The following is a 26,708-nucleotide window of genomic DNA, read 5'->3' as shown; positions in this document are numbered from 1 at the left end:
TTACAGGCTATTTCCCTCAGCAACAGCAGGAGACAAATTGTTCTCAAGGGCACACAAAACACTTCACAACATAGACCTTATTCTGGGCTGTAAAATATACATCTATCAACTTAAAAGGATTCAAATGGTACAAATTATATTCTCTGATCACAATGGAATTAAATTAGAAACCAGTGACAGAAAGATCCCTGGAACATCCCCCAAATATTTAGAAACAAAATAACAGACTGCTAAATAGATCATGGATTAAAGAAGAAATCAAAATGGATACAGAAAGTATTTTGAACTATATACCAGAATTTGAGGGATGCTGCTAGAGCAACACTTAAGGACATATTTATAGCACTAAGTGCCAATACTGAAATAGAAAAAAAGAGTCTCAGTTTGCACTTCAAGAAACCAGCAAAAGAAGAGCAAATTAAGCCCAAAGCAAAGTAGAAGAAAGGAAATGATGAAGATCAGAGCAGAAAGCAATGGACAGAAAACAAAATCGGTAAAATGAAAAACAAGTTATTCGAGTAAATCAATATAATTGATAAACCTCTAGACAGACTGATGATGAATAAGAGAGAAAAGACACAATTTACCAACATCAGGAATGTCATTGAGGAAATGCAAACTAAAACATAATCCCACCGCACACCTATTCGCATGGCCAAAATCTGGAACAATGCCAACTCCAAATGCTGGCAAAGACATGGAGCAACAGAAACTGTCGTTCAGGGGCGTCTGAGTGGTTCAGTAGTTGAGTGTCTGCCTTTGGCTCAGTTCATGAGCTGATGTCCTGGGATGGAGTCCCTCATCGGGTTCCCCACAGGGAGCCTGCTTCTCCCTCTGCCTATGTCTCTGCCTCTCTCTCTGTGTCTCTCATAAATAAATAAATAAACAATAAAAAAAAAAAGAAAGAAAGAAACTGTCATTCATTGTTGGTGGGAACACAAAATGGTACAGCCACTGTGGAAGATAGTTGGAGGTTTCTTACAAAACTAAACATACTCTTTCTGTATACCAGCAAATCACAGTCCTTGGTATTTATCCAAAGGAGTTGAAAACTTATGTCCACACTGTGGTCCATCCCAGACAACGGAATGTTATACAGTGCTAAAAAGAGATGAGCTATATATTGAATCATGAGGAGACATGGAGAAAACTTAAAATTCCCATTACTAAGGGGGGAAGAAGCCATCATACCATATGATTCCAACTATATGACATTCTGGAAAAGGCAAAACCATGGAGACAGTAAAAGGATCAGTGGCTGCCAGCATGGAGGGAGGAAGGAAATAGGCAGAGCCTGGAGGATTTTCAGGGCAGCAAAACTATGGTGTAGGATACTAAGTAGTGCACCCATACCATTATTACACATTTGTCCAAATGCACAAATTGTACAATGCCAAGAGTGGACCTTAAAACTACAGACTTTGAGTGATATTATGTGTCCATGTAGGTTCACCAGTTGTAATAAATGTACTGCTCTGGTGGGGGATGTTGTTAGTGGGGAAAGCTATGGTGTGTATATGGGCAGAAGGTATATAAGAAATCTCTATACTTTCTACTTAATTTCATTAAGTTTATTTTTTTTAAAGGTTTTATTTATTTGAGACAGAGAGACAGTGCACAAGCGGGGAAAGGGCAGAGGGAGATGGAGCAGCAGACTCCTGGCTGAGCAGGGAGCCCAACATGGGGCTCGATCCCAGGACCCTCAGATCATGACCTGAGCCAAAGGCAGATGCTTAACTGACTGAGCACCCAAGTGTCCCTTTAAATTTATTTTTTATTTATTTAAGCAAGCTCCATGCCCAGTGTGGGACTTGAACTCACAACCCCATGATCAAGTCACTGCTCTACTGGCTGAGCCACGTAGGCACCCCTATACCTTCTACTCAGTTTTCCTGTGAACTAAAACTCTAAAAAACAAAGTCTACTTTTTCTAAAAGTCAATTTTCAGGGCATCCCAGGTGGCTCAGTGGTTTAGTGCCACCTTTAGCCCAGGGCATGATCCTGGAGACCCGGGAGTCCCACATGGGGCTCCCTCCATGGAGCCTGCTTCTCCCTCTGCCTGTGTCTCTGCCTCTCCCTCTTTCTCTCTCTCTCATGAATAAATAAATAAATAAATAAATGTCAATTTTCAAATGTGTGTGGGAAAATGTCTCTCCATAAGCCACAGCTGGCAGTGACTCCACTACCCTCTTTTAGGCAATATCTAATCCTGACCAGAGGCCATGTTTTGATCCCCATCACAATCATTTTTTGGTCAGGATCCAAGTTCCAATGATTACAATCCTTTTTTCCTTGATTAAAAATTTTTTTTAAAAAAATTTGTTTATTTGAGAGAGAGAGAGAAAGAGAGCACACAGAGGGAGTGGGAGAGGGAGAAGCAGACTCCCTGCTGAGCAGGGAGCTGGATGCGGGGCTCAATCCCAGGACTCTGAGATCATGACCTGAGCTGAATGCAGACACTCAACCAACTGAGCCACCCAGGCAGCCCCTTTCTTTGATTTTTTAAAAGTAATCTACCCTTAACGTGGAACTCAAACTCCCAACCCCAAGATCTAAGAGTTGTATACTCTATCAACTGAGCCAACCGCTCCCACCATCATTCCAATCTTAAATATCACCTGCAACTTGTACCAAATCTGTTGACCTCCATAACCTCCATGACCTCTGTAAAGCTGCAAACACATAGCTTTTGGTAGGGGACCCTGGCCAGGGTGAGGCTAGCACCACCCCAGTGTGAACTCCCTGGATACTGAAGACCCTGAAATCTCTGCAAAGCAATTTCCTACTACTCACAAAGAACCTCCAAGATCCCAGGAAGCATGAAAGATGTACAACATCTTGGGACCTCACCCCATCAGAGCCTTCCCAGTTTGGGGGCCCAATACTTCCCTCTGAGGTCAGAAGCTGCCTCACTGGTAAGACTTAATAGCCCAGCTCTGGGACTTACTCGATGCTGCCCAAAACCACCGAACAAAAACACTAGTTCAGTGTCCTAGATTCATTTTCTACTGCTGTATAACAAATCAGCACAAATGTAGACATCGAAAACAACTCGAGTTTATTATCACTCAGTTCCCATGGGTCGTGAGTCTGGTCATGTTTTATCTGGGTTCTCTATTAGGGCCTAAGCCTGCAATCCAGGCCAAGCTGAAGCCTTGTCTGAGGCTAGGGTTGTTGCCAGAATTCACCTCCTTGCGCCTGTAGCTCTTAGCTCCTAGAGACCACTCTTAACTCCAGCCATGTGGCCCTCTCCATAGGGACCATACTCTGGTTTCACTTTCTTTTTTTTTTCCCCAAAGATTTAATTTATTTACTTGACAGAGAGAGAGAGAGAACACAAGCAGGAGGAATGGCAGGCAGAGGGAGAGCAAGGAACCCAATGTTGGGGCTCGATCCCAGGACCCAGGGTCATGACCTGAGCTAAAGGCAGATGTTTAACTGACTGAGCCACCCAGGCGCCCCTGGTTCCACTTTCTTGAGGAGGGATTGCCTGATTAGGTCAGGGCCACGCAATCCCTCCTTTGATCAACTCAAAGTCAATTTATTAGCAACCAAATTATGGGAGAGACACCCTACCCCATCACATCCACAGGTTCTGCCCACACCTGAGGGGATTATATAATGTGTGCACAGAAGAGAACCATCTTCTTAGGGTCCTGCCTATTACGTAGAAAGGCCTACTGGCCTTAAAATCAATCGCTGCAAACAACAACCACTAGAGAAAGAAAGAAAGAAACCTGCAAAGATTTTGAAAGCAAAAGCAAGTCTTAAAAGGCACCCCATATACCAGTGTCGGAAAACCACTCCAGAGGCAGCTGCTGTGGACTGTGTGTCCAGGCTATTGGCCAACGCTCAGAAATGAGAACAACAGATGATGGCAGGGAAGCTCAGCTAAGCCTACCAGACTGGCCAATCATTCATGAACTGCTCCGAGAGGACTAAGGGGACCATCTTACTATGTTCCAGATGGCTGCCCTTACAAATTACCCTACAATATAGTGGCTTCCAGCAACACAAATGTGTCATCATACAGATCGAAAGGTCAGAGTTCCACAGCCAGTTTCCTGGGGCTGGTGGCCGCGCAGGCTCTTGGCACAACTTGCTTCCACGTCTCCTCCAGCTACTCAGACTTGCCGGCCTTCCTTGGCTGGTGTCTACCCCCTCCAGTCTCTGCTTCTGTGGCTACCTCACCTTCCCCTCTACTGTGGTTGAATCTTCTGCCTCTGTCTCATCAGCACCTTTTGGACCACACCCCCAGATGATCCAGAATGAGCCTCCATCTCAAGATCCTCAACGACATCCCGTTGGCCAAGTCCCCTTCTCCGTGTAAACCGTCGTTATCCAGCTTTATCGTGGTGACTAAAGCCAAGTTAGGGTTTTACAGAACAAATGTTTGCAATCCTAGAAAAATGGACATAACAGCCACCGGGGGGTGGGGGTGGGGAAGAGGGTGGAACAGAGCTTTAGAAAATTTGGCTATTTTTGCTACCAATGTTAGAGGACACCCATGTCATCTCTGAGGATCACATGAACTGAAGATAAGTGCCCGTGTGGACCTCCTACCAGGAACCATGCATCGATCAGGCTCATCTGGATTTCTAAACAACATACTGTAACTACACAGCCCCCCTCCAGCTGGGAAAGCCCGGAACACACCCCTCTCTTGCTCGGTCCCTCACACCCCACACCAACAAGCCAGGGATTCTGGAGGCAGAGACGCCAGGCGCTCTATGTTTACAAGAATCCCACTCGCCGCCCCCCCCCCCCGCCCCACGCTGTAGTATCTGAAATCAGGTTGTGTCTTTGAGTTGATGGTATTTTGTAATTAATTGGCAGCATATTCTTTGTCCAATGAGTTTGTGAATTGATGGTGCGTGTTAAAGGATACCATCTTAGGCTTGCTGAAATAAGGAGGGATGGCGCAGAGCACGCTTTGGTAGGAAAGTCCTATGATGTTGACCGTCTTGGAAGGTGCAGGGTGAATCTTGTGAAGCCCCTTCCTAACTTGCTCCACTGTTCTCTGGGTCCCAAAGCCCAAGACACCTTAACAGTGATCACAACTGAACAGGTGATCACAACTGAACAGGTCCTGAAGATAAGTTTTAATTTTGTTTTTCTCCTTTATAAATAGAGGCTACAAAGCTTCGAAGAGAAAAGGTCCTTTACCTCGGACATGTGATTTCTGCCAGAGAACATCCGTGCTCAAGATCTGCGGATCTGCTATAGATGGGGACTGAAAGATTCTTCCATTGTTACGCCCATCACCATGGCTCTAGCAGGACAAAGATGCATCACCTTGATGACAGGGACGTGAGGAAGCTTTTTCTTCCGCTAAGCAAGTTTTGAGCTAGGGTTGGCTCTTCCTTGCTAAGGTAGGTCTCTCATTCTTACCATTAGAAGTAATACAAGGAGGGGAGGCAGGAGGAGCAGGAGCAGCAGCAGCATGGCCATCTTTATGTATATGAACAGAGTTGTGGAGAACGCCCTGTGGCCCATCAGAATACGTGCTTGGACAGCACTGGTCTGTGTCCTACACTCATGTCCTGGGATGGGCATCTTCCACCTCAAGCTCCTGGAACCGTAGCTGTGACGTGTGTGCTTGGAGCCTTCCTCCTCCAGATGGAAACACGACACCCTCCTCATGTCTGGCGTTCCTGATGGGGGATTTGCTCCTCTGCGGCTGATCACCCCCGTACTAGTAAGTACTGGCTTCCATCCTGACCTTCTACTTATGATGCAGGTAGATGGTACGCCTCCTGATCACCTTAGAGCTACCACTCCTCTGCCAAAACACATAGTTGGCCTTAAAAAAAGCTGAGTTCTGAAATCCTAATTTCATATTTATATGAAAGGGTCCCACCAACAGTGCAAGAAAAATTGGTCTCGGGATCCCTGGGTGGCGCAGCGGTTTGGCGCCTGCCTTTGGCCCAGGGTGCGATCCTGGAGACCCGGGATCGAATCCCACGTCGGGCTCCCGGTGCATGGAGCCTGCTTCTCTCTCTGCCTGTGTCTCTGCCCCTCTCTCTCTCTCTGTGACTATCATGAATAAATAAATAAAATCTTTAAAAAAAAAAAATAAATAAATAAAAAAAAAGAAAAATTGGTCTCCAAGGTGTGGTTTTCCCAGCTTGAGATGCGAAACTCTCCGCTGTGTTCATGATGGTCTGCGCAGTGAGTGGCTGAACTTGCCCCTCTTGTTCTCTTGTTTCTCAAAAATCTTTTTAATATTTATATTTATTCTTATTTGCTCCTGGGATTGTTCCCGATTATGAGCAAGCGTCAAAAACCAGACACTTCCTTCCCTCTGGAGAAGCAAAAATGTCTAAAGGTGCTTAGGTCACGCTTATTTATAGGTCTGGCAGGTGTCTTCTGCTGGCACCCTGAAAAAATGTTCATTCAAAACATGATACTGGTATGTGTAAGAAGCTTTGGCTTAAAAAAAACAAACAAACAGCGAAAGCAGAGGCAACCTTTCTGTAGGCCTTTTCTTTTGCCTACAGGGTCCTCTTCCAACTTCTTCTGACGCTGCTTTCCTCTGAAGATGCCCCTACCGCATTCAAAAGCAACCCTGGGAGACTAGAAGGATGGCTTTTGTATCCACGTAATATTTGCCATTCCCCAGCTGGCCACTTGGTGGAGCCAAAAGGCCCACTCTCTTCACCTTGCCTGTGTGGGTACTGAGGGGGGCGGGGGTGAGGGCTGAAACTTGAATGACCCCAAGGCACAAAGCCAGGAGAAGGGGAATATCCAGACCAAAAGGGCCGCTGATTCTCATCCTTGAGGGCCATTTTATTCAGATGGAGAAAGGGTAAGGATCTAAAAAAGATGTGGGGGTGGGGGTGGGAGTGGGGGTGGGGTGCCAGTTGGTCTAGTATCTGCATTTGGTTCAGGTCATGACCTGGGGTCCTGCCTGGGATCGAACCCCATGTAGGGCTCCCTGCTCAGGGGGGAGTCTGCTTTTCTCTGATGCCTTTCTTCCCCCCAGTTCGTGCGCTCTCTCACGCACGCTCTCTATCTCTCTCAAATAAATAAATATTTTTAAAAATTAAAATTAAAAAAATAAAAACGATTTGGTTTTCCTGTGCACTGCCTTGGGTCAGACAGATGCATGCATATCCCTGTGTGTCAGTACAGGGCCCCCAAAAGACGTTATGGACCTGACGTCCAAGGTCAGTCACCTCTGTCCACTAAGTGTGAAGGGACTTGGGCATTTCAGACCAGACTGTAAAGGAATTTTGAAAAGCTACAAAAGCAAACAAAAACTACACTCAGGTACCATTTTCCATCCAATTGGAAAAAAATGGGTACTTTCAGACAGTGCTGGTAGGCACCCGAGAAACAAGGTCTCTCCCATATTACTGAGGTGTGGGGTGGTAGGTCTAAATTGGAACCATATCCATGGAAGACAGTTTGGCAAAACTGAGCCAAATCACAAACCCGCATTCCATTTCTAGGAATGTACCCTATGAATGTGTTTGCCCGTGTCAATGTCACATTGGAGGATGGTTTGTTGTAAGATTGGAAAAAAAAAAAACAACTTAAAAACAACCATAATAGGAAACACGAAAGTATGAACATCTACATAATGGAATATTGTGCAATAGTAAAAAGGGAGAGGTTCAGGGGAGCCCCGCCCAAAACCAGTGCCCAGGTCCCCAGTTTGTTCACCCCTTGTGAGGCCCTCCAGCCATCAGTAATCGCTTGCTCCAGCTCTTCCCAGGTGACCATGGTGACTTCTTCTCCAACAGGCATCAAACTCAACTTCCGGCTCATTAGATCCTGACAGTAACAGCACACAGACAGACAGACAGATACACACCCCAAGTTTAATTCCAGAGAGCTTTAGAAGCAGAACTGAGCTAAAAGAATCCACAGCCCTAGTCCAGAGGAGAAGTCACTGTCCAAGTGACCACTGATCTTGGGAAGCCAGTTTCCTGTCCCTTGTGGGTCCCCGGTGGAAATAGGGCAGGGATGGGAAGGATTTCCCCTCAATCTGGGGACAGTGCCCTACCCCGGGGCAACAGAGACATCTAGGGTGAGAGTCTGGATATCCTCCCCTACTGCCCCCTTGAGGACCCTTTGTCACAGAACTCGCCCATATTACCAGGAATTCATCCCGTTCTCTGATTATCTTCTCTAGCTCATCAATCCGTTGGAAGGCTTTCTGGAAGAAGAGTTCCGAGATGGAGGATCAAAATATCCCCTCTCGTGGCCCCTACACACACACACACACACACACACATGCACGCGCACACACACACACAGAAGGAGAAAGCAGGTGTGTGGACCTTACAGGAGCAGGGGGTAGAGAGAGGGCTGCTAAGGCAGGTAAGTGGTTTTCTTTCCAGTCAACAAGAGGCAGGAAAGTGAGGTGCGGTGGAGTGGTGCTGGGGGACAGTGGGCCAAGAGCAAATGCTAACACAGGGGTGGGAACCTGTGGTCCTGGGATTCACGTCATCCTACCCACCAATGAAACATTCCCACACTGCAGAATGAGGCTGACTTTGCCTCTCAAGGACAAAAATGATCAGGTCCTTCAAGGGTGTCTGAATGGCTGTGCGGTTTAAAGAGAAAGGCGCCCCAAAAGAAGCAAAGCACATTGCTAAAACTTAAGTTTCCCCTGTAGGACTTCTGCAAACCTCCTGAATGTAGGAATCTAAAGGTAAAACAAGCCTTTAGTCTAAAAAAAAAAAAACCCATCTGAACCCCCAAAACCACCACACTTCAAAAAGAAAAGCTTCCCAGAGCAAAGATGAGTGCTGTTTGGGGCTCAAGGCCTGACATGGGGGGCAGGAAGGATCAGGAGCCCCCAGGGCCTCCCGCCTCTCCTCTCATTGCCTCTCTTCCTCCTTCTAGCACTAAGCCCATGGGTGGCTTCCAGAGGGCCTCAAGTAGGAATACCACCCGTGCTTTGGGTCCCTATAGGGCTCATGGAAAGGGAGCTCTAGACGGTTCTCCCAGTGAAGCACTGCGCTTGCTCCTCCCAGCACCTCCGCCTGGGCTGAGCTTAGGCTTTCAACGTCCACCACCTCACTCTTATTCTTGTTTAAAGGAAATTAGCTCAAAGGATATTCAGAGAAGTTGTCAGCTCCCCCCTTGGGCCGGTTGGGGATCCCCCGGGCTCGGGGCAGTGGGGTCCCCGCCGCCCTCACCTCGAGTTTCGCCTCCGGGAGCTCCTGCGCCTTTCCCTTGGCTTCTTGGAGGCTTTTCACGTCTTCCACGGTCGCCTGCAAGGTGGAGACGGCCGCTGGAGGCCGCGCCCCCCCGCCCCGCCCCCCTCACCTGGGCGCTCACCTGGGCGCTCACCTGCGCGCTCACCTGCGCGCTCACGGGCGCCACGCTAGCCTTCTCGCCCTTTCCGGTTCTCAGCGACCCGACCCGCGACCGGGACGGCGCCAGCTTGACCGTCTCGTCCAGCCAGTCCCGGGGGTCCGCGGCCAGCCCCGCGGGCGCCGTCAGGTGCTGCACGTGGCTCACGATGCCCTGCACCTGGCTCGTGATGGTCTTGAGCCGCCTGCTGAGGTCGTGGACCTGCCCGCCCAGCCCCTTCACCTGGCTCTCCAGCGCCGCGGGCCTGGTCTCCTGCGGCGCCGCCAGCTGCGGGGCGCTGACCACGGCCTGCGGCGGCGGCGGCGGCGGCGGCTCCGGCTCGGGCTCCGGCGACTGGAAGTCGATGCGCAGCTCCTGCAGGTTCAGGCTCCGGAGCATGGCCACGATGAGCGTGTGCAGGGCCGTGAAGTTGACGGCGCCCGCCTCCGGGGTGCCGATGGCCAGGTCGGCCAGCTCCCGGAGCGACACGGTGCTGGCCGCCGGCGTGGGCGGCATCGTGCGCGCCGCAGCCCGCCCCGCGCCCCCGGGCGCCCTCGGGGCACAGTCACCGCGGGCCGCCCCCGCCGGGCTCCCCACCCTTTGCTCCTGCCCTCCGCCGGTCTCCGAGCTGCAGCCCTGGGCCGCCCTCCCCGCTTGCCCTCCTGCCGGGTCGCGGCCAGTGGACGTTTGGAACGGGAGGGGCGGCCCCGTTCGCTGCCCGGTTGTGCGGGAGGCCCCCCGCCCCCCGCGCGCCCCGACAGTTCTGCGAAAGAACAGGCCCGGTTGAGCGGGACGCAGCGCCTTGGGGGGCTGCCCATGGGCGAGGCCGCCCCGACTCCCAAGGGGAGCCCATCCTAGCGGCTCCGGGGAGCCTTGGCCATACCCCAAGGCGCCAGGAATCATTACCAGGAAACGCTTCTCAAGGGGCTGTGAGGCTGTGCCAAGGCTCTGCTATGGGGAGGGGAGGCCTCCTATGGCTCCCCTAGATTCCAGGGGCCCCTTAACCTAGGCAGGCCCCTCGTTCACTCAGCCACTAAGCACAGAAAGGTTTAAGGGACACCGTGTGTCCTTAGCTCATCCCATTATTCAGGGCAGTGGCACACGTACCTGAGGGATGCAGTCCTGAGAACTTGGCCCCTTGGGGACAGTTCCCATCTTATAGCTTTATCAGAAAGGAGGGTACCTTGGAGAAGACCACTCAGGACCCAGGCAGCTCCAGCCACCAGATGACAGCCCTTCACTTGTGCCACCCTGGCCCAGTTCATCTCAAAACAGACTCATCTGGCCAAGCGCCAGCATTTCAGCTCATCACAGGGGAGGATTAGAAAGGACTAGAGGAATTTGGTGCTCTCAGCAATTGGGGATGACCTCCCCACACCAGATTCTTCCAGAAAACATAAAATGTCAGTGTTTATATTCAGGAAAACCTGTGCGAAAATCACCATGTACTCCTATTTTAACTATTTTCAAGTTCAAATTTTTAATCTGAGCTGATAAGGTGTTACTGAAATCCTTCATGCTCTGCGTCCCCAAGTATTGCCTGGGAGCAGACTTAAAACAAGTCTAGAACCTCCAGGAAGGTTAACACTCCAGAATTTTGTTCACCATCACATCCCCAGGGCCTGACACTCAGTAGGTTGCTGATACCATCAGGAGAACAAATTCTTTGCAGCCTTGTGCACTTCTGCTTATATCCTATAAAACAAAAGGCTGGACCACAGAGTTAAATTGAAAGAGCATCCACTGTCCTGCAGAGTGTGGAACAGGGGCTTCTCAACTCTTAAATTCAGTGACTTTCCAGAAGAATGTCACCCCTGCTGCTGCTGCTACCCTAGTTGGGGCCAGAATGTCAGCTCCCTGAGTCTTCACGGTTTCATTTGCATACTCCTGAGACCTGGCATCATGCCAGGCGCATAGCAGGACCCACTAAATGCCAATGGGAAGGGCATATGTGAATATATTCTAATATCAGGAGATACTTAGATTCTACTAAGTATATATAAACACCTCTGTTCTGGGGCACCTGGGTGGCTCAGTGGTTGGACATCTGTCTTTGGCTCAGGTCCTGATCCCGGGGACCTGGGATTAAGTCCTGCATTGGGCTCCCTGCAGGGAGCCTGCTTTTCCCTATGTCTCTGCTTCTGTGTGTCTCGAATGAATGAATGAATAGATAAAATCTTAAAAAAAACAAAACACCTCTGTTCTTACAGACCTAGGAAACTAAACATTAACTGGATGAATAAATGGAATTTGGGAGTTGAAAAGGACTTCCCTCAGCTGTCAACTCCAAACCTCTTTTCACAAGTGATGAGAGGCCCAGAAAGGACTCGTCATCTGCCTGGCCTCATGAGTAAGAACCAGGCCTCTTGAGTAGTAACGCCTCTTCCCCAGCCACCATGCTAGCTGCTAATTAAGTTCTTGCTCAAAATTCCCCTACTTGGGACTATTAACAGAAGGCAACTTGTGTGCCTGAAAAAGCCAATGTGCTCAAAGTCTTGACTGTGGCTTGAGAACTTTTCAGGTCATTTGGAAAGAGATAAGAATGTCAAGGAAATGTCCCTGCAGAGAAATAGGATTATGCAAAGAAGCGAATGGTCCTTTACTATCCTTCAGGCACAGGACAGACCAGCAGTCCCAGCTCACTGCCTAACAGACGGACGCTGCTCCTTCCCATTACATTCAGTCCTGCTCAGATCAGGCTGAAGGCTTCAAAGGCCTGCCTGACAAACGGGCCATAAACTAGAGTAGTTTTGATTGCTGGGCAAAAAGGTCAGGGGCAGTCCTGAGTAATGCAGTACCTGCTGTCACCTATCACACAGGAAAAAGTAAAATTTTTCTCTCTCTTTTTTTTTTAATTTAGATTTTGAAATCCATTATTCCAACAAAGATTTGACTCTGATGCTCAGGAAGGGGATGGAACCTGCAGACAGAGACTCATGTCCAGGGTCTGGGACCAGCCATGGACCTGGAACACTCTATTTCGTACCCATTGTCTTCCGCACCATCTGGATAGAAGTCAGGAGAGCAGGAGGCTCTGCAATGTTAGTGAACAGACCAGTGAGACAACAAATTCTTTTATTTGCCAGCGAAGAGCAACGCAGGTATCCAGAGATAGGACGCTACTCTCTAATCTGACCTCCTGGCTGGGGTAATGCCACAAAGGCTTCGTTGTTCACTGGCTGTAGGCACAGTAGCTTCTCAAGGAAAAATAGGGTTTTTCTACAAAAAAAAAAACTTATGTGAGGTTGACTGGGGAGAGGACAACTAGAATGGAAACAGTACCAGGACACTCAGCTTCCCTAACCAGGTTCAACATTGACACACATTTCCCACGGTGGAAATAACCGAATATTAGAGTTAAGACTTTCTGCCTTTAACTCCTTTTCAATATCAGCAAGATTTGGGGATTCTTTTCAGAAAAGTGTCTGTAACTTTTGTTTGAGGCACAGGAGGACGATGGCAGACACTTAAGGCCATGTTTCTATTAGCTCTGTCTTCCCCTTGACTATCTTAAGGCCTCCTACCTACCCAACTTGGCGAGACTATCTGACTTCAGGCTATTTCCAGTCCTCCCGTGAGAAGAAACACCATGTACAGAAGTTGATGGCACTGCACTCCACATGTTTTCCTCGGGAGTTTCAGTCAAGGCAACCGTGACAGCTTAGTCATCCACAGTGATGTTTCGGAAAAGGTATGCCATGGACTCCCCGTTGTGGATTCTCCGAATTGCTTCAGAAAGAATCAGACTGATATCCACCGTCTTTATCTTGGGACACTGCAGCTTCTGCACCTCATGAGGGACAGTGTTCGTCACCACCACCTGGTCGTTGCAGCAACGGAAGATAAACACGGTTACTGATGTGTCCCCAATGTGGACCTGCCATCCAAGTTCCAAACTATAAAACCTTATTCCGAGTACAGTTTTTACAAACTAAACTGATCTGACTTTATACAAGACAAAGGTTACATGGTTGAACACATAAGATTATGAAGGTCCCAGTGTACTTATGCAGAAATGTAGGGTGAGCCGCAGCACAGTGCACAATGTGCACGCAATCCAGGAAGAATCCAAGTCTTGAGAGAAGGGCTACCACAGCTCCAAATTATACTGAAATACGAACTATACCCGAGCACATAAAGTGAACCTTTATGAAAACAGACATCTAATTCCTACCTATACATCTGGCCCAACACAATGCTAGGCACCAAGGGCATGACTTCAGAGGTCCGTCCTCTAGAGGCGGGTTAAGCAACATGGGTGGAGCCATTTCACCATTCCCAGAAGAGAGAACAGCAAATTCTAGGCCTGTTAAGAGCAGACCAACCTCATCAATGGAGGACTCCTCAATCAGGCGGGGGGCCTCTGCAGACAGGATGCCATGAGTGGCCATGACGTAAATCTTGTAAGCACCTCTTTCTTTCAGGATCTCCGCAGCAGCGACAAAACTTTCCACATCATCAATAATGTCATCCTGAGGAGAGACATTACTAGTAAGTTAGTAGTAAGGAGCTACCTGCCATCTCTATAAACGACACACCTCTCTGCTCTTCCCTGCACTTCCTTTCAGAGGATCTCCAACTGGAGATCAGAGCCACCTGCCTGATTCCCGGACTGAACCTCTGGTGGCGGCAACAGAACCGTGTGGACTGTGCTTTGCGAGGCTGTCAGTACAAAGAGCAGCAAAGCCTACAGTCACGTGTAGTAGGTAAGGCTGGAGTTTGGGCCTGCCAAGACTCATTTCCCTGTTCCAAATCTCCGATTATTTCTACATAGCTGGGGTCCCATCTTTTTTTCAAGACAAAGTGAGATGAGAAGAACACAGAAATAAAGCCAGTCATTGTAATCAGGCCCGGCAAAGGCATTTAGAGCTGGGAGCAAACAGATCATGCCTAAGTATGAAGAATGAGACATTTGTTCTCATTAGTGAAAATGGAACCACTCATCTTTAGTTCATCTCGTGGCCCTAAAGCTGAAGGTTGAGCAGTCAGCTGGTCTGATGGAACCTAGACCCCTTAAGATGAAGGCTATTTATGGGGTTGAATTTTCTTATGGGAGTTCCTACGTTCTTTTTATACCTGTAGGTTATAATAATCCCTGTTCAACTATACAAAAATTTCTCTTGTCCTAAAGGAGTTTGGGTGAGAAAGGATAGATGGATCCATTTAACTCTTATCATCTTTACCAGAAGTATAATCCCAAAGTGTACAACCTACTAGGAGCCCGCAGTGTCATCTCTGCACATGAAGGACGACACATGACCATACCACTATGATTGCGATGCGCCCTCCAACATCTCCGACTACAGTTATTGGTGGTTTCTCTTTGGCCATCATCACTAGCAAAACAAAACAAACCACAAGATCCCAGTTAGTTCTGTGTCACTAAATAAATACAATTGAAACCTCATTCCCTGGAAGTGGTGAAAAAAAAATTATTAAACAAAGAAAACTCTCCTAAATGAACCTGGGGTCTCTCAGAAACAGACTGTGTAGAGCAGTGCTAATAGAAACAGGTGAGCCAAATGTCATTTTACATTTTCTAGAAGCCACATTAAAAAAGTAAAAAGAAAAAAAAAAAAAAAAGTAAAAAGGGGGTGCCTGGCTAGCTCAGTCAGTGGAGCACACAACTTTTCATCTCAGTCGTGGGTTCGAGCCCTCTGTTGGGTGTAGAGATATTAAAAAAATAAAATCTTTAAAAAAAACATGTAAAGAAAAAAGTGAAATTAATAGATTTTGTCTGGTATATCCAAGATGTTTTAGTATATAACCGATATGCAAATTTATTAGAGATATTGGACCTTCCCCTTCACACTAAGTCTTCGATATTTAGTGTGCATTTCACAAAGACAGCACTTCTAGCTAGCCAGCCCTGTAAAGAGCTAAGAGCCACATGTAACTAGCAGCTACTGGTGTTCGGACAGCACAAGTCCAGAGTGGCAGGCTGAGGAAGATCTTACACACACAGAAGCAGCAATGCAATGCCATGCAAAGGAAATAATTCTACTTACACGGAGACTGATAATATAAAATAAATGCCACTCTGTAGAAAATCAAACAGGTAAAGGCTGCCAGGCAGAAAGCAAGCTTTACTTCATTTTCTTCCAAAGTAACTTTATTTGGACAACGTAACCTTATTACCAGATAACTACATGATTGACATCATCAATTTCCTGGAAATTAGGGACTTGAAGACAGTAACTGACTATGACTCCATCATTTCTTCTTGATTTTTTTTTTTAAGATTTTATTTATTTATTCATGAGAGACACACAGAGAGAGAGAAGCGGAGACACAGGCAGAGGGAGAAGCAAGCTCCATGCAGGGAGCCTGATGTGGGACTGGATCCTGGGACTCCAGGATCACGCCCTGGGCTGAAGGCAGGTGCTAAACTGCTGAGCCATCCAGGGATCCCCTCTTCTTGATTTTTTTTTAAAGGATTTTATTTATTTATTTGAGAGAGAGTGAGAGGGCGTGAGTGGGGGAAGCAGACTCCTACCCACCGCCCCCTGAGCAGGGAGCCTAAAGTGGGGATCGATTCCAGGACCCAGGACCCTGGAATCGTGACCTGAGTGAAAGCAGACACTTAACCAACTGAGCCATCCAGGCGTGTCCATTTCTTCCTAATTTGATTGGTCCTTAAAGTACAGGCTTCCTATCTCACTACACAATTTATACCTAGAAAAGGCCCATCTGTGTACAAACCCAACTCCAGAATAGAGAAGTAAGAATTCACCCTCAAAAGAAGGTTAGCAAACAGAGAGAGAGAGAGAGAGAGAGAGAGAGAGAGAGAGAGAATATTTCATTAGAATAGACTAAGTATCCTACTTTTAAAGCTTTTTATTATTCTGAAATATTAAACCAGTAGTGGGAGAGGGACATAAGAATAAAACTCAGGGTAATTCTCTAGGTTAGCAGCTATCAGCAAACAAACCACTTTAGCAGATTCTTATCTACAGGTACCATAAATCTCAAAGAACAGGCAGATCTTTCTACATACCAGCAAATCAGCCGAGCTGAAATCCAGTACTATTTTATTGGCAGATTTCAATCAACATTTCCTGATTTCCCATCCCAGAAACAAGGGCAAATTTCTTTCTTTTTTTTTTTTTTGAATTAGGGCAGTCAAAAGGCTCTGCATATAAGTATGGTTTGGTAGTATTTAGGTAAAGATGGAGAAGATAAACCATCAGCATTAGGAAAGCTTCCCTAAACTGTCTTTATATTAAACCATGTGGTAGATGGTTGTGCTGACCTACCCACTTCTCAAAGAGATGTGGCCCCTTTTCTTGGCCACTTTCCTCTGTAAAAAGAGAAAAAAAGATTGCAAGCCAGTATCCCTCAAAGACCAATAAAAATTCAGCTCTAGTTTGATGTGGAAAACATGTCACAGTACTCCTCCTTACTACTTTGTAACTTTGTTTCTCCCAAAAAGCTTATCAGTGTAGAATGAAAAACACAGGCATGGCTAGGATGGAGGCTTAAAAGGTTTTTAAAAAGCAAGCATCTTTCCCGGTATGTTCATTCCCTGTTCATTACTAATTTTAGGATCTGGATAAAACTGAACAATTTGGTGGCTATTGGGGCACCTGGGTGGCTTGATGGCTGTGTGTCTGCTTTTGGCTCAGGTCGTGATCCCAGGGTCCTAGGATCAAGTCCCGCATCAGGTTCCCCACAGAGTCTGCTTCTCCTTCTGCCTAAGTCTCTACCTCTCTCTGTATATCCCTTAAATAAATAAATAAAATCTTAAAAAAAAAATTTAGTGACTACTAAAAAACGGAGACAGACTTTATTAATAGGGTCAAGGGAAATGAACAGAACATCACAGGCTAAAAACAAAAGTCCCAAATTTTCTAAGCTTACCCCCCCACCAAAAAAAAAAAAAAACCACTCAAAATTCAAAATTATCAGAAGTAATGTATGTACTGGAGATTAAGGATAAAGGGTGCTAAAACTACCTTATGTTTAAGAATAAATGAAAAAAAAAAGAATAAATGAATTCTGCACATTGCTTATGGCCAGAAATCACAAACTGTATCAACTTACTGTAGTGAAAACATCAAGTTATCAAATGACCTCAAATCTAGAAGAAAGCAGGAAATTATCTTTTGCATTTATTTATTTATTTTAAATATTTTATTTATTTATTCATGAGAGACACACAGAGAGAGGGGCAGAGACACACAGGCAGAGGGAGAAGCAGGCTCCCTGCAGGGAGCCCCATGCGGGAGTCCCGAGACTCCAGGATCAAGACCTGAGCCGAAGGGAGGCGCTCAACTGCTGAGCCACCCAGGCATCCCCATATCTTTTGCTTTTAAAGTTACTATTTCTCATGTAAAATAATACTGCATTCGTAACCATCCTTAAATTTTACACTCTCTCCCCAGAGTCCGTTAACCAAACCTTCCTCTCTTGGAATATAGGGCAAGAAAGGGCCAGGAGGAATTACTCATTCCTTATCCGTTTTGATTTTGGTCTATTTTTAGTTCAATGGAAGGCCAAACTTTATCAACAGACTGGCATTAAAAAAAGAAGAAATAAAATAAGGTCTCCGGTAGGACTGGAACTGAAATTATCTTCAAGCCTACAACTCTATCCAGGTGCAAACAAGTCAAAACTAACATTTAAGAGATGCTTGAGGGAGCTAATGTCTGTTTTTGGTTTAGTGATGAAAATCACATCTTCATTTGTAAAATTACCAAGCCAGAAAAGTCAAGCCAAAAGAGGTGACTTTCTCTCCTTTTTGTGATCCAAACTCTTTCATTTTCACCACATGGCAAACACAGAGCAGTGCTGAGAGAGGCACCAACAGGCAACCCTTCCAAGTTCATTAGATGCCCTTGCCATCTATTACATCTATTACATCCTATGTAATCAATTCTATCTCATAAAACAGAAAAATTTATACAACTTTTATTTTTTTAAAGATTTATTTATTTATTAATGAGAGACAGAGATTGAGAGAGAGGGAGAGAGAGAGAGAAAGAGAGCGCGCAGCAGAGACATAGAGGGAGAAGCAGGTTCCACGCAGGGAGCCCAATGTGGGACCTAATTCCAGGACCCCAAGATCACTCCCTGAGCCAAAGGCAGACCACTGAGCCACCCAGGCATCCCAATACTTTTGGTCTTGTCCTAGCAGTCCAGTATCTTCATCTTCATTACAATTTTTTGAAATATTTTATTTATTTATTTATTTATTTATTTGACAGAGAGAGAGTGTGTGCATGCACACGCAAGCAGGAGGAAGAACAGAAGGAGAAGGAAAAGCAGGCTCGCCACAGAGCAGGGAGCCTAACTCAGGGCTTGATCCCAGGACCCTGAGATCATGACCTGAGCTGAAGGCAGACACTGAACTGACTGAGCCACCCAGGTTCCCCTCATCCTCGTTACTATTAGCCAAACTATTAAAATATACTGAAGTATAACTGATAATATAAAGCATATTTAATTTGGAAAGTATAATTATACAAAACTAGCACTTTTTAGAAGCATTCTCTTGGCTAAATCTGTTAGAAGGGATCAGAAAATGATCCTATGGCCGCTGTAAAAATTGTCATGTAAACACACCAAAGGTCTATGAAGGAACATACTGCTTTATAGCATCATATAAAATATTACAATAATTTAGCAAAATAACGTTTGACCCAGTAATTTTATTTCTCATCTTTTTAGGTACATTCTGTCACTTATGAAAGAACGTAAGTGAAGGTTAGTCACAGGTAGTATCATCTAGTGCTGAGTGTACACCCCATAGCCCAAATCTTGGTTCGTAAATCTTGGTTTGTAAATACCACTTTCCACTAAAGGCACTGGGGCTGCTTGTTGAAATGACTGATTCCAGGGTGAAGTAAGTACAGGATAAATATGGAACATCTAGGGCACCTGGGTGGCTCAGCAGGTGAAGCGTCTGCCTTCAGCTCAGGTCATGATCTTGGGATCCTGGGATCAAGCTCTGCATCAGTCTTCACATCAGGTTCCCTGCTCGGCGGGGAGTCTGCTTCTCCCTCTGCCATTCTCCCCTCTCACACCCCCGCCTCTCAAATAAATAAGTAAAATCTTTAAAAGAAATATGGAACATCTAGTTATATCAGAAAGTAAGTATCAAAAATGACAGGGACATGTCAAAAGAACACAGGAGGGGCTCAAAGGCTCTCTTTGGTCAAGTCTAAGACCATTTGACTTGTAATAAATTTGACAATTAATTACAATAAATAGTAGCAATGGATTAGAACACCCTGAATAAATTAAGGTTCTATGAATCCATTCTGATAGAACTGAATTTCAACAGGGAAGAAAGAGAACCATAGTAATAACTGATTTGACCTAATATGAAGGAATACTCCCCAATAAAAGGATATTCTATAGAACAACTGGACTATACTCTTCAAAAGTGTCAAGTTCATAAGAGACCAAGGACAGAAGTGCTGTTCCTGATTAAATGAGACTAAAGAGAAAGGTCAACTGAGTCTGATGTGTGATCTTTATTGGGTTCTAGGTCAGAAAGAAATGATTTTTCCTTTGCTCTGAAGGACACAGTAAGCCAAATGGTAAAATAGGAATAAGGTCTGCAGATTAGGTAACAGTATTGTAACAATGTCCGTTTCCGGAGTCTAATAATTACACTGTGGTTATGTAAAAGAATATCTGTTTTTATGAAATATTTACTGAAGCATTTAGGAATATAGACGTTATGTCTACAACTCACCCTCAAGTGGTTAAGAAAAGGATGTGTATCTAAGTGCTAAATCTGGGGACTCCGAGCAAAGAGTAGAGAGAAATTCTGTATTCTTTCAGCTTTTTTCTAAGATTGCAGTTTGTTCAAAATAAAAAGCTAAAGTATGGCTCCTGAAGCTCCTGTCATTCCAAAACCTGGCTCCCCCAGCTCCTGGCTGCATCTCAGCTGCCTTGCTGGCATGAGAGATGACACAAGTAGCTCTAAGAAAATCATGCGAAAACAAAAGATCACCCGAAGATCTACTGAAGAGCTTAGATGAACTCTTGACACATAATCAGGGCTCAAAAAGTGTTTATTATTAACAGCATTTCTTCACAGCCAAAGCCTGGAAAAACTACATGTTCATCAACAGACAACTGACTGAATAAATTGTGGTATATCCCTAAAGTAGAACACTTATGAAACTAAAAGACCAAGAGGTATGTCCAGACTGACAGGGAAGGAGGTCTTGGATGAGAAAAGCAAGGGGGAGAACAATGTGTCTGATATACTACCGCCGTGTGAAAATGCGAGAAAGAAGTATGTTATCTGCTTGCCTATGCATACAGCCTCTAAATGGATATAAGAAACCAACTATACTGCAGATCAGAGTTAGCTGAGGGAAACTTTTTTACTGTAAAGAATTTTATACTTTTTAAATTTTGAAATATGGGGATATATTGCTTATTCAAGAACTTTAATTATGAAATCCTCAAATAAAATGCTGCAAAAAAAAAAAATGCTGCAATACCAAAAATTTAAACTAAGACTTTATTACTTGTTTCTCTTGTATAAAAACCGCTGAAATTGGGATGCCTGGGTGGCTCAGAGGTTGAGTGTCTGCCTTCAGCTCAGGGCATGATCCCGGGATCTGGGATCAAGTCCCACATCGGGCTCTCCACAGGGAGCCTGCTTCTCCCTCTGCCTGTGTCTCTCTCATGAGCAAATAAATACAATCTTTAAAAAAAAAAAAAAAAAAAAAGTTACATGCCTTTCCAACTGAGCCAGCCAGGCATCCCATCGTGGTATTTTTAGGTAATTGAATGGGATTGCATTGGTTTCCCCTTTTGTTAAAGGAGATGGTGTTACATTCAGACTCCATAAGGACAACTGAACTAATCTGGGTAGCACTTAGCATTCAGAGTGTGAAATAATTTTAGCTTTAGCTAAAACGTTGTATGTGTGACGGTGTGAATCTTAAGCTTTTATATTTTGGGAGGGTGGGTGATAGTAACCACTGACTATACCAGGCTTTGGGATCCCAGTAACTTTTAAGCACTTATTTTAGTAATACAACCCTTTGACCTGATACCTGACTAACCTGTTATTAATCCAGCAGTGTGGAGGCTATTTCTTTCCATGGATTTTGAGTGGTAATAACTGGCATTCTATACCAGAAGATAACAGTATGCTTTTTAGAGGAATCTCTAAAATTTGTATCTATTTGCCATGCTCCATAAACATACAGAGATTAACAGGGTGGGGAAATACCAGAATGGTTATACCTCCAACAGGTTACTTCAGACAGGCTCCTGTCAGAGGTGTAAACATTCTAACTTTTTTATCCTATCAAATTGCCATCAATTGGCACATGCAGGGGGCCCAATGTGGGACTCAATCCCAGGACCTCAGGATCACGCCCTGGGCCGAAGGCAGGCGCTAAACCACTGAGCCACCCAGACGTCCCATGTATGTGACTTCTGATCTTGGGGCTATAAGTTCAAGCCCCATGCTGGGTGTAGAGATTATTTAAATATAAAAATCTTTAAAAAGCAAAAGACCAAGATACCGTTCATCCATATACGTATTAACTTCTAGCCATTCATATTATTAAAACTTTCTTCGATTTACAAGTGAAATAAGAACATAGAGCTAATCTTACAGGGCAACTCCAGACCCGGGTGGACAGTAGCATTTTTGACCATCGGGGGAGAATGGCGACCATCATCCATGTCCAGCTCTGTACACTGAGCTTCTCCGTGGATCACAGCTAACCCCAGACGCAGTCTCTCAGCATATGACTGGGCCCTACGAGAAAGACAACAGGAAACGGAAATTCATGGAAAGAAAACCCAAGTGTCACTATCTCAACACTTTATTAATCATCAAATGAAAACATCATCTGAACTTTTACGGACACACAAAGGAATGATTTAGGCAATTCAGGAGATGGGGCCTAGACCAGAACGTAAATGCCTCAAGAGGCACAGGAGTTGAGATGTGGGCCAGCATCTGATTGTACATGATTCTGTTTCTCCGCTTTGTCCAATATTATAACACTTATCTTCAGAAGATGGAACCTTGTTCAAAAAAGGTCTCTTAAAAACCATTGCCTGAAAAACATTCATGGCCCTCTGTTTTCCTTTTCCTGAGAATCTGAAGGAAGAACTTCCTTTTCTCCTACAGGAAGGAAAACCGAGTAATTCAGGGACCGCCTTGTATTATTTGGAGACTAGCGATAAAGCCCTGGTGGGAACAGGACAATACCGTGGGGGAAAGCTGGAGCCAATGAGCTTTTCCAGGCCAACATGATTACATGCTCTGAGTTCCCAAACAGCTCATTTTGACTTCAGAAGCACCCAAAAGGAATTTTTATGAATGTCCAACATATTTACCTTTTGGCAGCATCAGGAGACTTAGCTACTATGACTGCATTTCTGTAATTTGGAATCTAGATTTGAAGGAAAAATAAGAAAATACTGAAAAGTTATCACAAAGTAACACCTGGGTGCTGGTGTGACACTTTTCCCTCTCGTAACAATGATCCATACTAGCAATCACATACTCTAGAGTTTCACTTACACGTTTAAAATTTAACACTTATCAATTAACATCATTGCAAAAGTACTGCTACATCAAGAAGATTAAAAAATAATTACTTCTTAACACCTTCATTTAAGAAAACATAAGCAAATTGCTAAAGATACTTAGAAGGAAATCCATTTTTAATGGCTTTAAAAAATACGATCGTCCATGCCTACATGCTGACCCTATCTGGCTGCCTCAGGCACTGAGACTTAAGGGAAAGACCATCTGATGTGCCTTTCAATATTGAAATCTGATACCAGAGAAAAACTACATAGGGTCTCTTTTGAGGACAATGGGGTGTTTGCTGGTGGCTCCTCACTTCTTCCTGGATATACTGAAGCAGGAAAGGTGAGGCTCTAAGGTTGTCCACGGGAAAGCTGAAAAAGCCTTGTATTTCCTTTTGATGAAGATCCATAGTGATAATGTGAGTTAAACCTGAAATTTTAAAACAAAAAATTACAACGTTCACCCCTACAAGTTAATGGCCACAGTGGACATAAACTAGACGCCCACTCCTGTTTCCTAACCGAAGCCTGAAAGCAGGGACTGTGTTGTGGACAAGCACATTAGTCATAGACTTCATCTGGAACCTCAACAACACTTAGTGAGCTCAGAATGTTGTCAAGCCTCATGTCAAAGAGCCTATGACCTTCCACATGGAGAGAGACCTAGAGCAGAGAGGAAGGTGCTCTCCTATACTATCCTAACTAGCTTGGTCCTGAAAATTAAGAAAAGTCAGGCACAAGCAAAAATATGAATATGTAAAGTTAGAAAACATGGAAGAAGTAATGGGTGTAAAAAATAGGCCTTGACTAAAGACTGTAAGAAGTTTAAAGGCCTATGGCTAGAGCAGAAGGAATTAAGAATATGAAAGCTAAATAATACACATATTAGGAGATAAAAATCCATATACCACAAAGGTAAGATAGTGGAGAGTTTGGAACAATTTCTCAAGGTCATAAAAGAATGAGTCAAGAAGTATTCTTATAGAAAAAAGATGATAGACATACTCTTATAATCAGTCGTGCTGAACAAAAAAGGTACATATATAAAAACATTGCAGATAATCAAAGGTTACTGCAAACCCTCTAGAGCAAAGAACCAGTAATTACCCGTTCCTCCCCAAACAGCTACACATCTTGAGAGAGGATGGAATCCAAATGTTTCTCAGGGCTTGAATGTGTATTAGAGTTTTTAAGTAAACACGCCAGGCAAATAAAATCCCAATTACCATCAGGTGTTATTACATTTGATTCACGGGCCAGAAAGTATGTTGCCGCTACAAAAACACAGAATAAAAGCAATGAAAATGAGCTGCTATTCAGAGACAGTCAGGAGGGGAAGAAAGGAGTACTACATAAACTGGAGAAGCCACAGAAGAAAAACCCAGTTTAAAACTACGTACAAAAACAGCAGCTAGCTAACCAAGGCAAATATGTAAACCTACACCTGAAGCTCGAAAGATCCCATTAGGACGCCAGGATCACAGCTAAAGTTTTCATGAGAAGATGAGATGGGGCAGAATGATGAGAAAGTCCAGGATTAGTGGAGAGACAACATCACTGTCAAGTTAAGACAAAGAGGAGAGGAACACATGAGAGTTCATACCTAAGCTCACACACCCCTAACCAGAACTATCAAAAGGAAACAGGAAGGAAGTAATTAGTGAACAACACTTAAGAGAGAGGCCCCAAATTAGCTGAGGTAGGGACTAATGTCAAGCAGAAAGAGTCCTAAGTGACAGGGCGGGCTCCCCAGGGCCTGCGTCCACACTCACCTGCTTTCGCCAGCATGGACGCCAGGAGCTTGCACACAATGGAACCCCTCTTCCGCATCTTGCTTTGCTTGCTGTAGGGGAAGTACGGGATGACTCCGATAATGTTCCTGGCACAGGCAGTCTTCAGCGCGTAAGCCATGATCAGCAGCTCCATCACAGCGGTGTTCACATCTCTGAAACAGTCGACATTTGTATTTGGGGGTTAGTTTCATTCATCAACCCCCAAAAAAGATGGAAAAGTCAGCCCAAGAAATGGGCTGCCAAGATGGGCGTCATGGGCATTTTGTCACCACACTGGCTTATGATGGCACCTCACAAATCCAGAGGAAAGCTTCTGAGCTCTTCTTTTTAGCTGTGCTTAGGTAAATCCATAGCAGTTATCCACGCTCACCTCTGCCTGGATCTTCTGTCAATGACACAGTCGCTGGAGTGGCATCGGAGGCAGACATCAACTGCTGGCCAGGGTGAACCAGCAGCCGCTGGCACCATCCAGGGACAGCAGACTCAGGCCAGCGCACCGGCCCCCTGCTGCCTGTGACTGCCAAGGGAAACCCACTGCCTCTGCTAGTTAGCTGCCATCTCCAGAAAGGATGTGTTCTCCGTTCTTCACGGGGTAGAGGGTAGGGTGGAGGATGGGGAGTCTTGGAACTAAGTTTTCAAAAATCGCCTCATCCTTTTTTCCTCAAGATACACAGATGCCCAACAAAGATTACCCAGAGAGACAAAAAGAGGAATCTGAAAGACATTAGAAGGAAAGGCTACTTCCAGTTTCAATAAATGTGGATTGCTACCTTTTGCCAAGGCTGATTGAGCGTAATGTGGGCTCTGCCCTTAAAAAAGGTGAGAACCAGGTCACCTGGGTGGCTCAGTCGGTTAAGCGTCTGCCTTTGGCTCGGGTCATGATCTCAGGGTCCTGGGATCAAGTCCTGCAATGGGTTCCCTGTTCAGTGGAGAGCCTGCTTCTCCTTCTCCCTTTGCCCCTCCTCCCCACTTGTGTTCTCACATGCTCTTCTCTATCCCTTGCCCCTCCCAAATAAATAAATAAGTAATCTTCAAAAAAAAAAAAAAAAGGTGAGAACCTTAGGGCAGAGGGAAGGTCATCAGTGGGGCTTCAAGCTGAGTGCCTTGCATCACTCTACCCATGTCACCTGGGAAGGTCTGAGACTAGAGCCAAAAGTGGCCCTAACAGGGTCCTCCCTGGGCTTCAGAGAATGGGGCTCCCACACTCATGACTATATCCTCAAAAAAGAGAAAAAAAATAAGGTGAGAACCTTGAAATCCTTCAGGATGCTCTTCTAATGCTCAACCCTCCCTCTCCAGCCTCTTCCTACCCCTCTTGGATTATCCAAGAGTCCTCAGACACCCACCCTTTTGGGTAAGGAATGTATCTCCCCTGCCTTCCCAAAAAAGAGGATCATTTCCCATGTCTTGGTTTCTATCCATGTGAGGAGTAGGCTCTCAGGTGTCCTTAAACTGTCTGCTACATAGCAGTGATGCTGCCCTCATTTATAGCAAAATGGAGAGCTTGCCATCAACATAGCAGAAGACTTTATAATGCTTAGGTAGGTAAATGAAATACTCCTCACGAGATTGCTCCTTAGCCCAAAGGACAGAGAGGCCATTTTCCCAGTCTCTCTGCCTCTCTCCAAGGGCGCCCATCCTTAGTGCACCTGGGCATGAGACACTGCAAAGACATTCCTGCCCTCTGACAAGAATGTGTTTTCCACATCCACATTCAACTTACAGAACACCAGCCTCACCTTTGTAATTCGGATTTTTTTTGTAAGTTCAGGGTACTGTCATAAAAGCATTTCTTGCAGCGGGTAGATATAACTGACTCAGGACTCGACTTGATACCTACGACACTCCTTTCAGACTGCTGATAGGTTACATTGTTTTCCAGATGTTTCCTTCCTCTGAAGTAAATTGGAGCACCTTTCCTCCTCATACTCCCAAATCAATAATGTCCCAAGTCTGGCATCAAAAAATTAGAGGACACACAACCTCTTGGTAAAATCAGGAGAAAATACTCATCAAACACTTTCAAGGTACTTGGGAATTCATTACACTTGGTCATTTTTAGTTCATTCATATATTCAACAA

At 45.2% G+C, this 26,708-nt stretch overlaps 2 protein-coding genes, 1 long non-coding RNA gene and 1 other non-coding gene across 11 annotated transcripts in view; 1 reads left to right on the top strand and 3 right to left on the bottom strand.

Moving 5' to 3' along the window:
• QRICH2 (glutamine rich 2) overlaps positions 1 to 9,825 on the bottom strand; it is a 34,086-nt gene extending 24,261 nt beyond the window's left edge. For 4 of the 6 annotated variants that reach the window (XR_005364192.1, XM_038546519.1, XM_038546523.1 and 1 more), the window contains exons 1-4: positions 9,295 to 9,825; positions 9,153 to 9,227; positions 8,105 to 8,164; positions 7,669 to 7,779 (exon numbers count right to left, since the gene is read on the bottom strand). Coding sequence is in view for 5 of the 6 variants with exons in the window: in XM_038546519.1 (XP_038402447.1) it covers positions 7,669 to 7,779; positions 8,105 to 8,164; positions 9,153 to 9,227; positions 9,295 to 9,825 (777 nt within the window). In the remaining variant the exon portion in view is untranslated. The remainder of the gene's footprint in view (positions 1 to 7,668; positions 7,780 to 8,104; positions 8,165 to 9,152; positions 9,228 to 9,294) is intronic. The other 2 variants (XM_038546520.1, XM_038546521.1) reach the window with 2 other exon arrangements.
• Positions 5,445 to 5,589, bottom strand: MIR8886 (microRNA mir-8886). The gene has a single exon (NR_128848.1). It is a non-coding gene; the product is annotated as a microRNA mir-8886 (primary transcript).
• Positions 9,643 to 12,612, top strand: LOC119876622. 3 transcript variants are annotated; one of them, XR_005364194.1, is made up of 3 exons: positions 9,643 to 9,774; positions 11,520 to 11,659; positions 12,170 to 12,612. It is a non-coding gene; the product is annotated as an uncharacterized LOC119876622 (long non-coding RNA). The 3 variants fall into 3 exon arrangements; XR_005364195.1 differs by lacking the exon at positions 9,643 to 9,774 and adding an exon at positions 10,070 to 10,712; XR_005364193.1 differs by lacking the exon at positions 9,643 to 9,774 and having other exon boundaries at positions 10,070 to 11,659.
• PRPSAP1 (phosphoribosyl pyrophosphate synthetase associated protein 1) lies at positions 12,368 to 24,801 on the bottom strand. Its single transcript, XM_038546524.1, has 7 exons — positions 24,606 to 24,801; positions 23,148 to 23,263; positions 22,636 to 22,691; positions 21,903 to 22,048; positions 14,575 to 14,645; positions 13,635 to 13,781; positions 12,368 to 13,129 (listed from the first exon to the last, which is right to left on the bottom strand). The coding sequence occupies exons 1-7, from the start codon at positions 24,757 to 24,759 to the stop codon at positions 12,971 to 12,973; spliced, it is 849 nt and encodes a 282-aa protein (XP_038402452.1). The 5' UTR covers positions 24,760 to 24,801; the 3' UTR covers positions 12,368 to 12,970.
• Positions 24,802 to 26,708: the final 1,907 nt, after the last annotated feature.

Source organism: Canis lupus, chromosome 9 (assembly GCF_011100685.1).
Source record: "Canis lupus familiaris isolate Mischka breed German Shepherd chromosome 9, alternate assembly UU_Cfam_GSD_1.0, whole genome shotgun sequence".
Lineage (NCBI taxonomy): Eukaryota > Metazoa > Chordata > Mammalia > Carnivora > Canidae > Canis > Canis lupus.
This window is presented reverse-complemented; position numbering and strand designations above follow the sequence as displayed.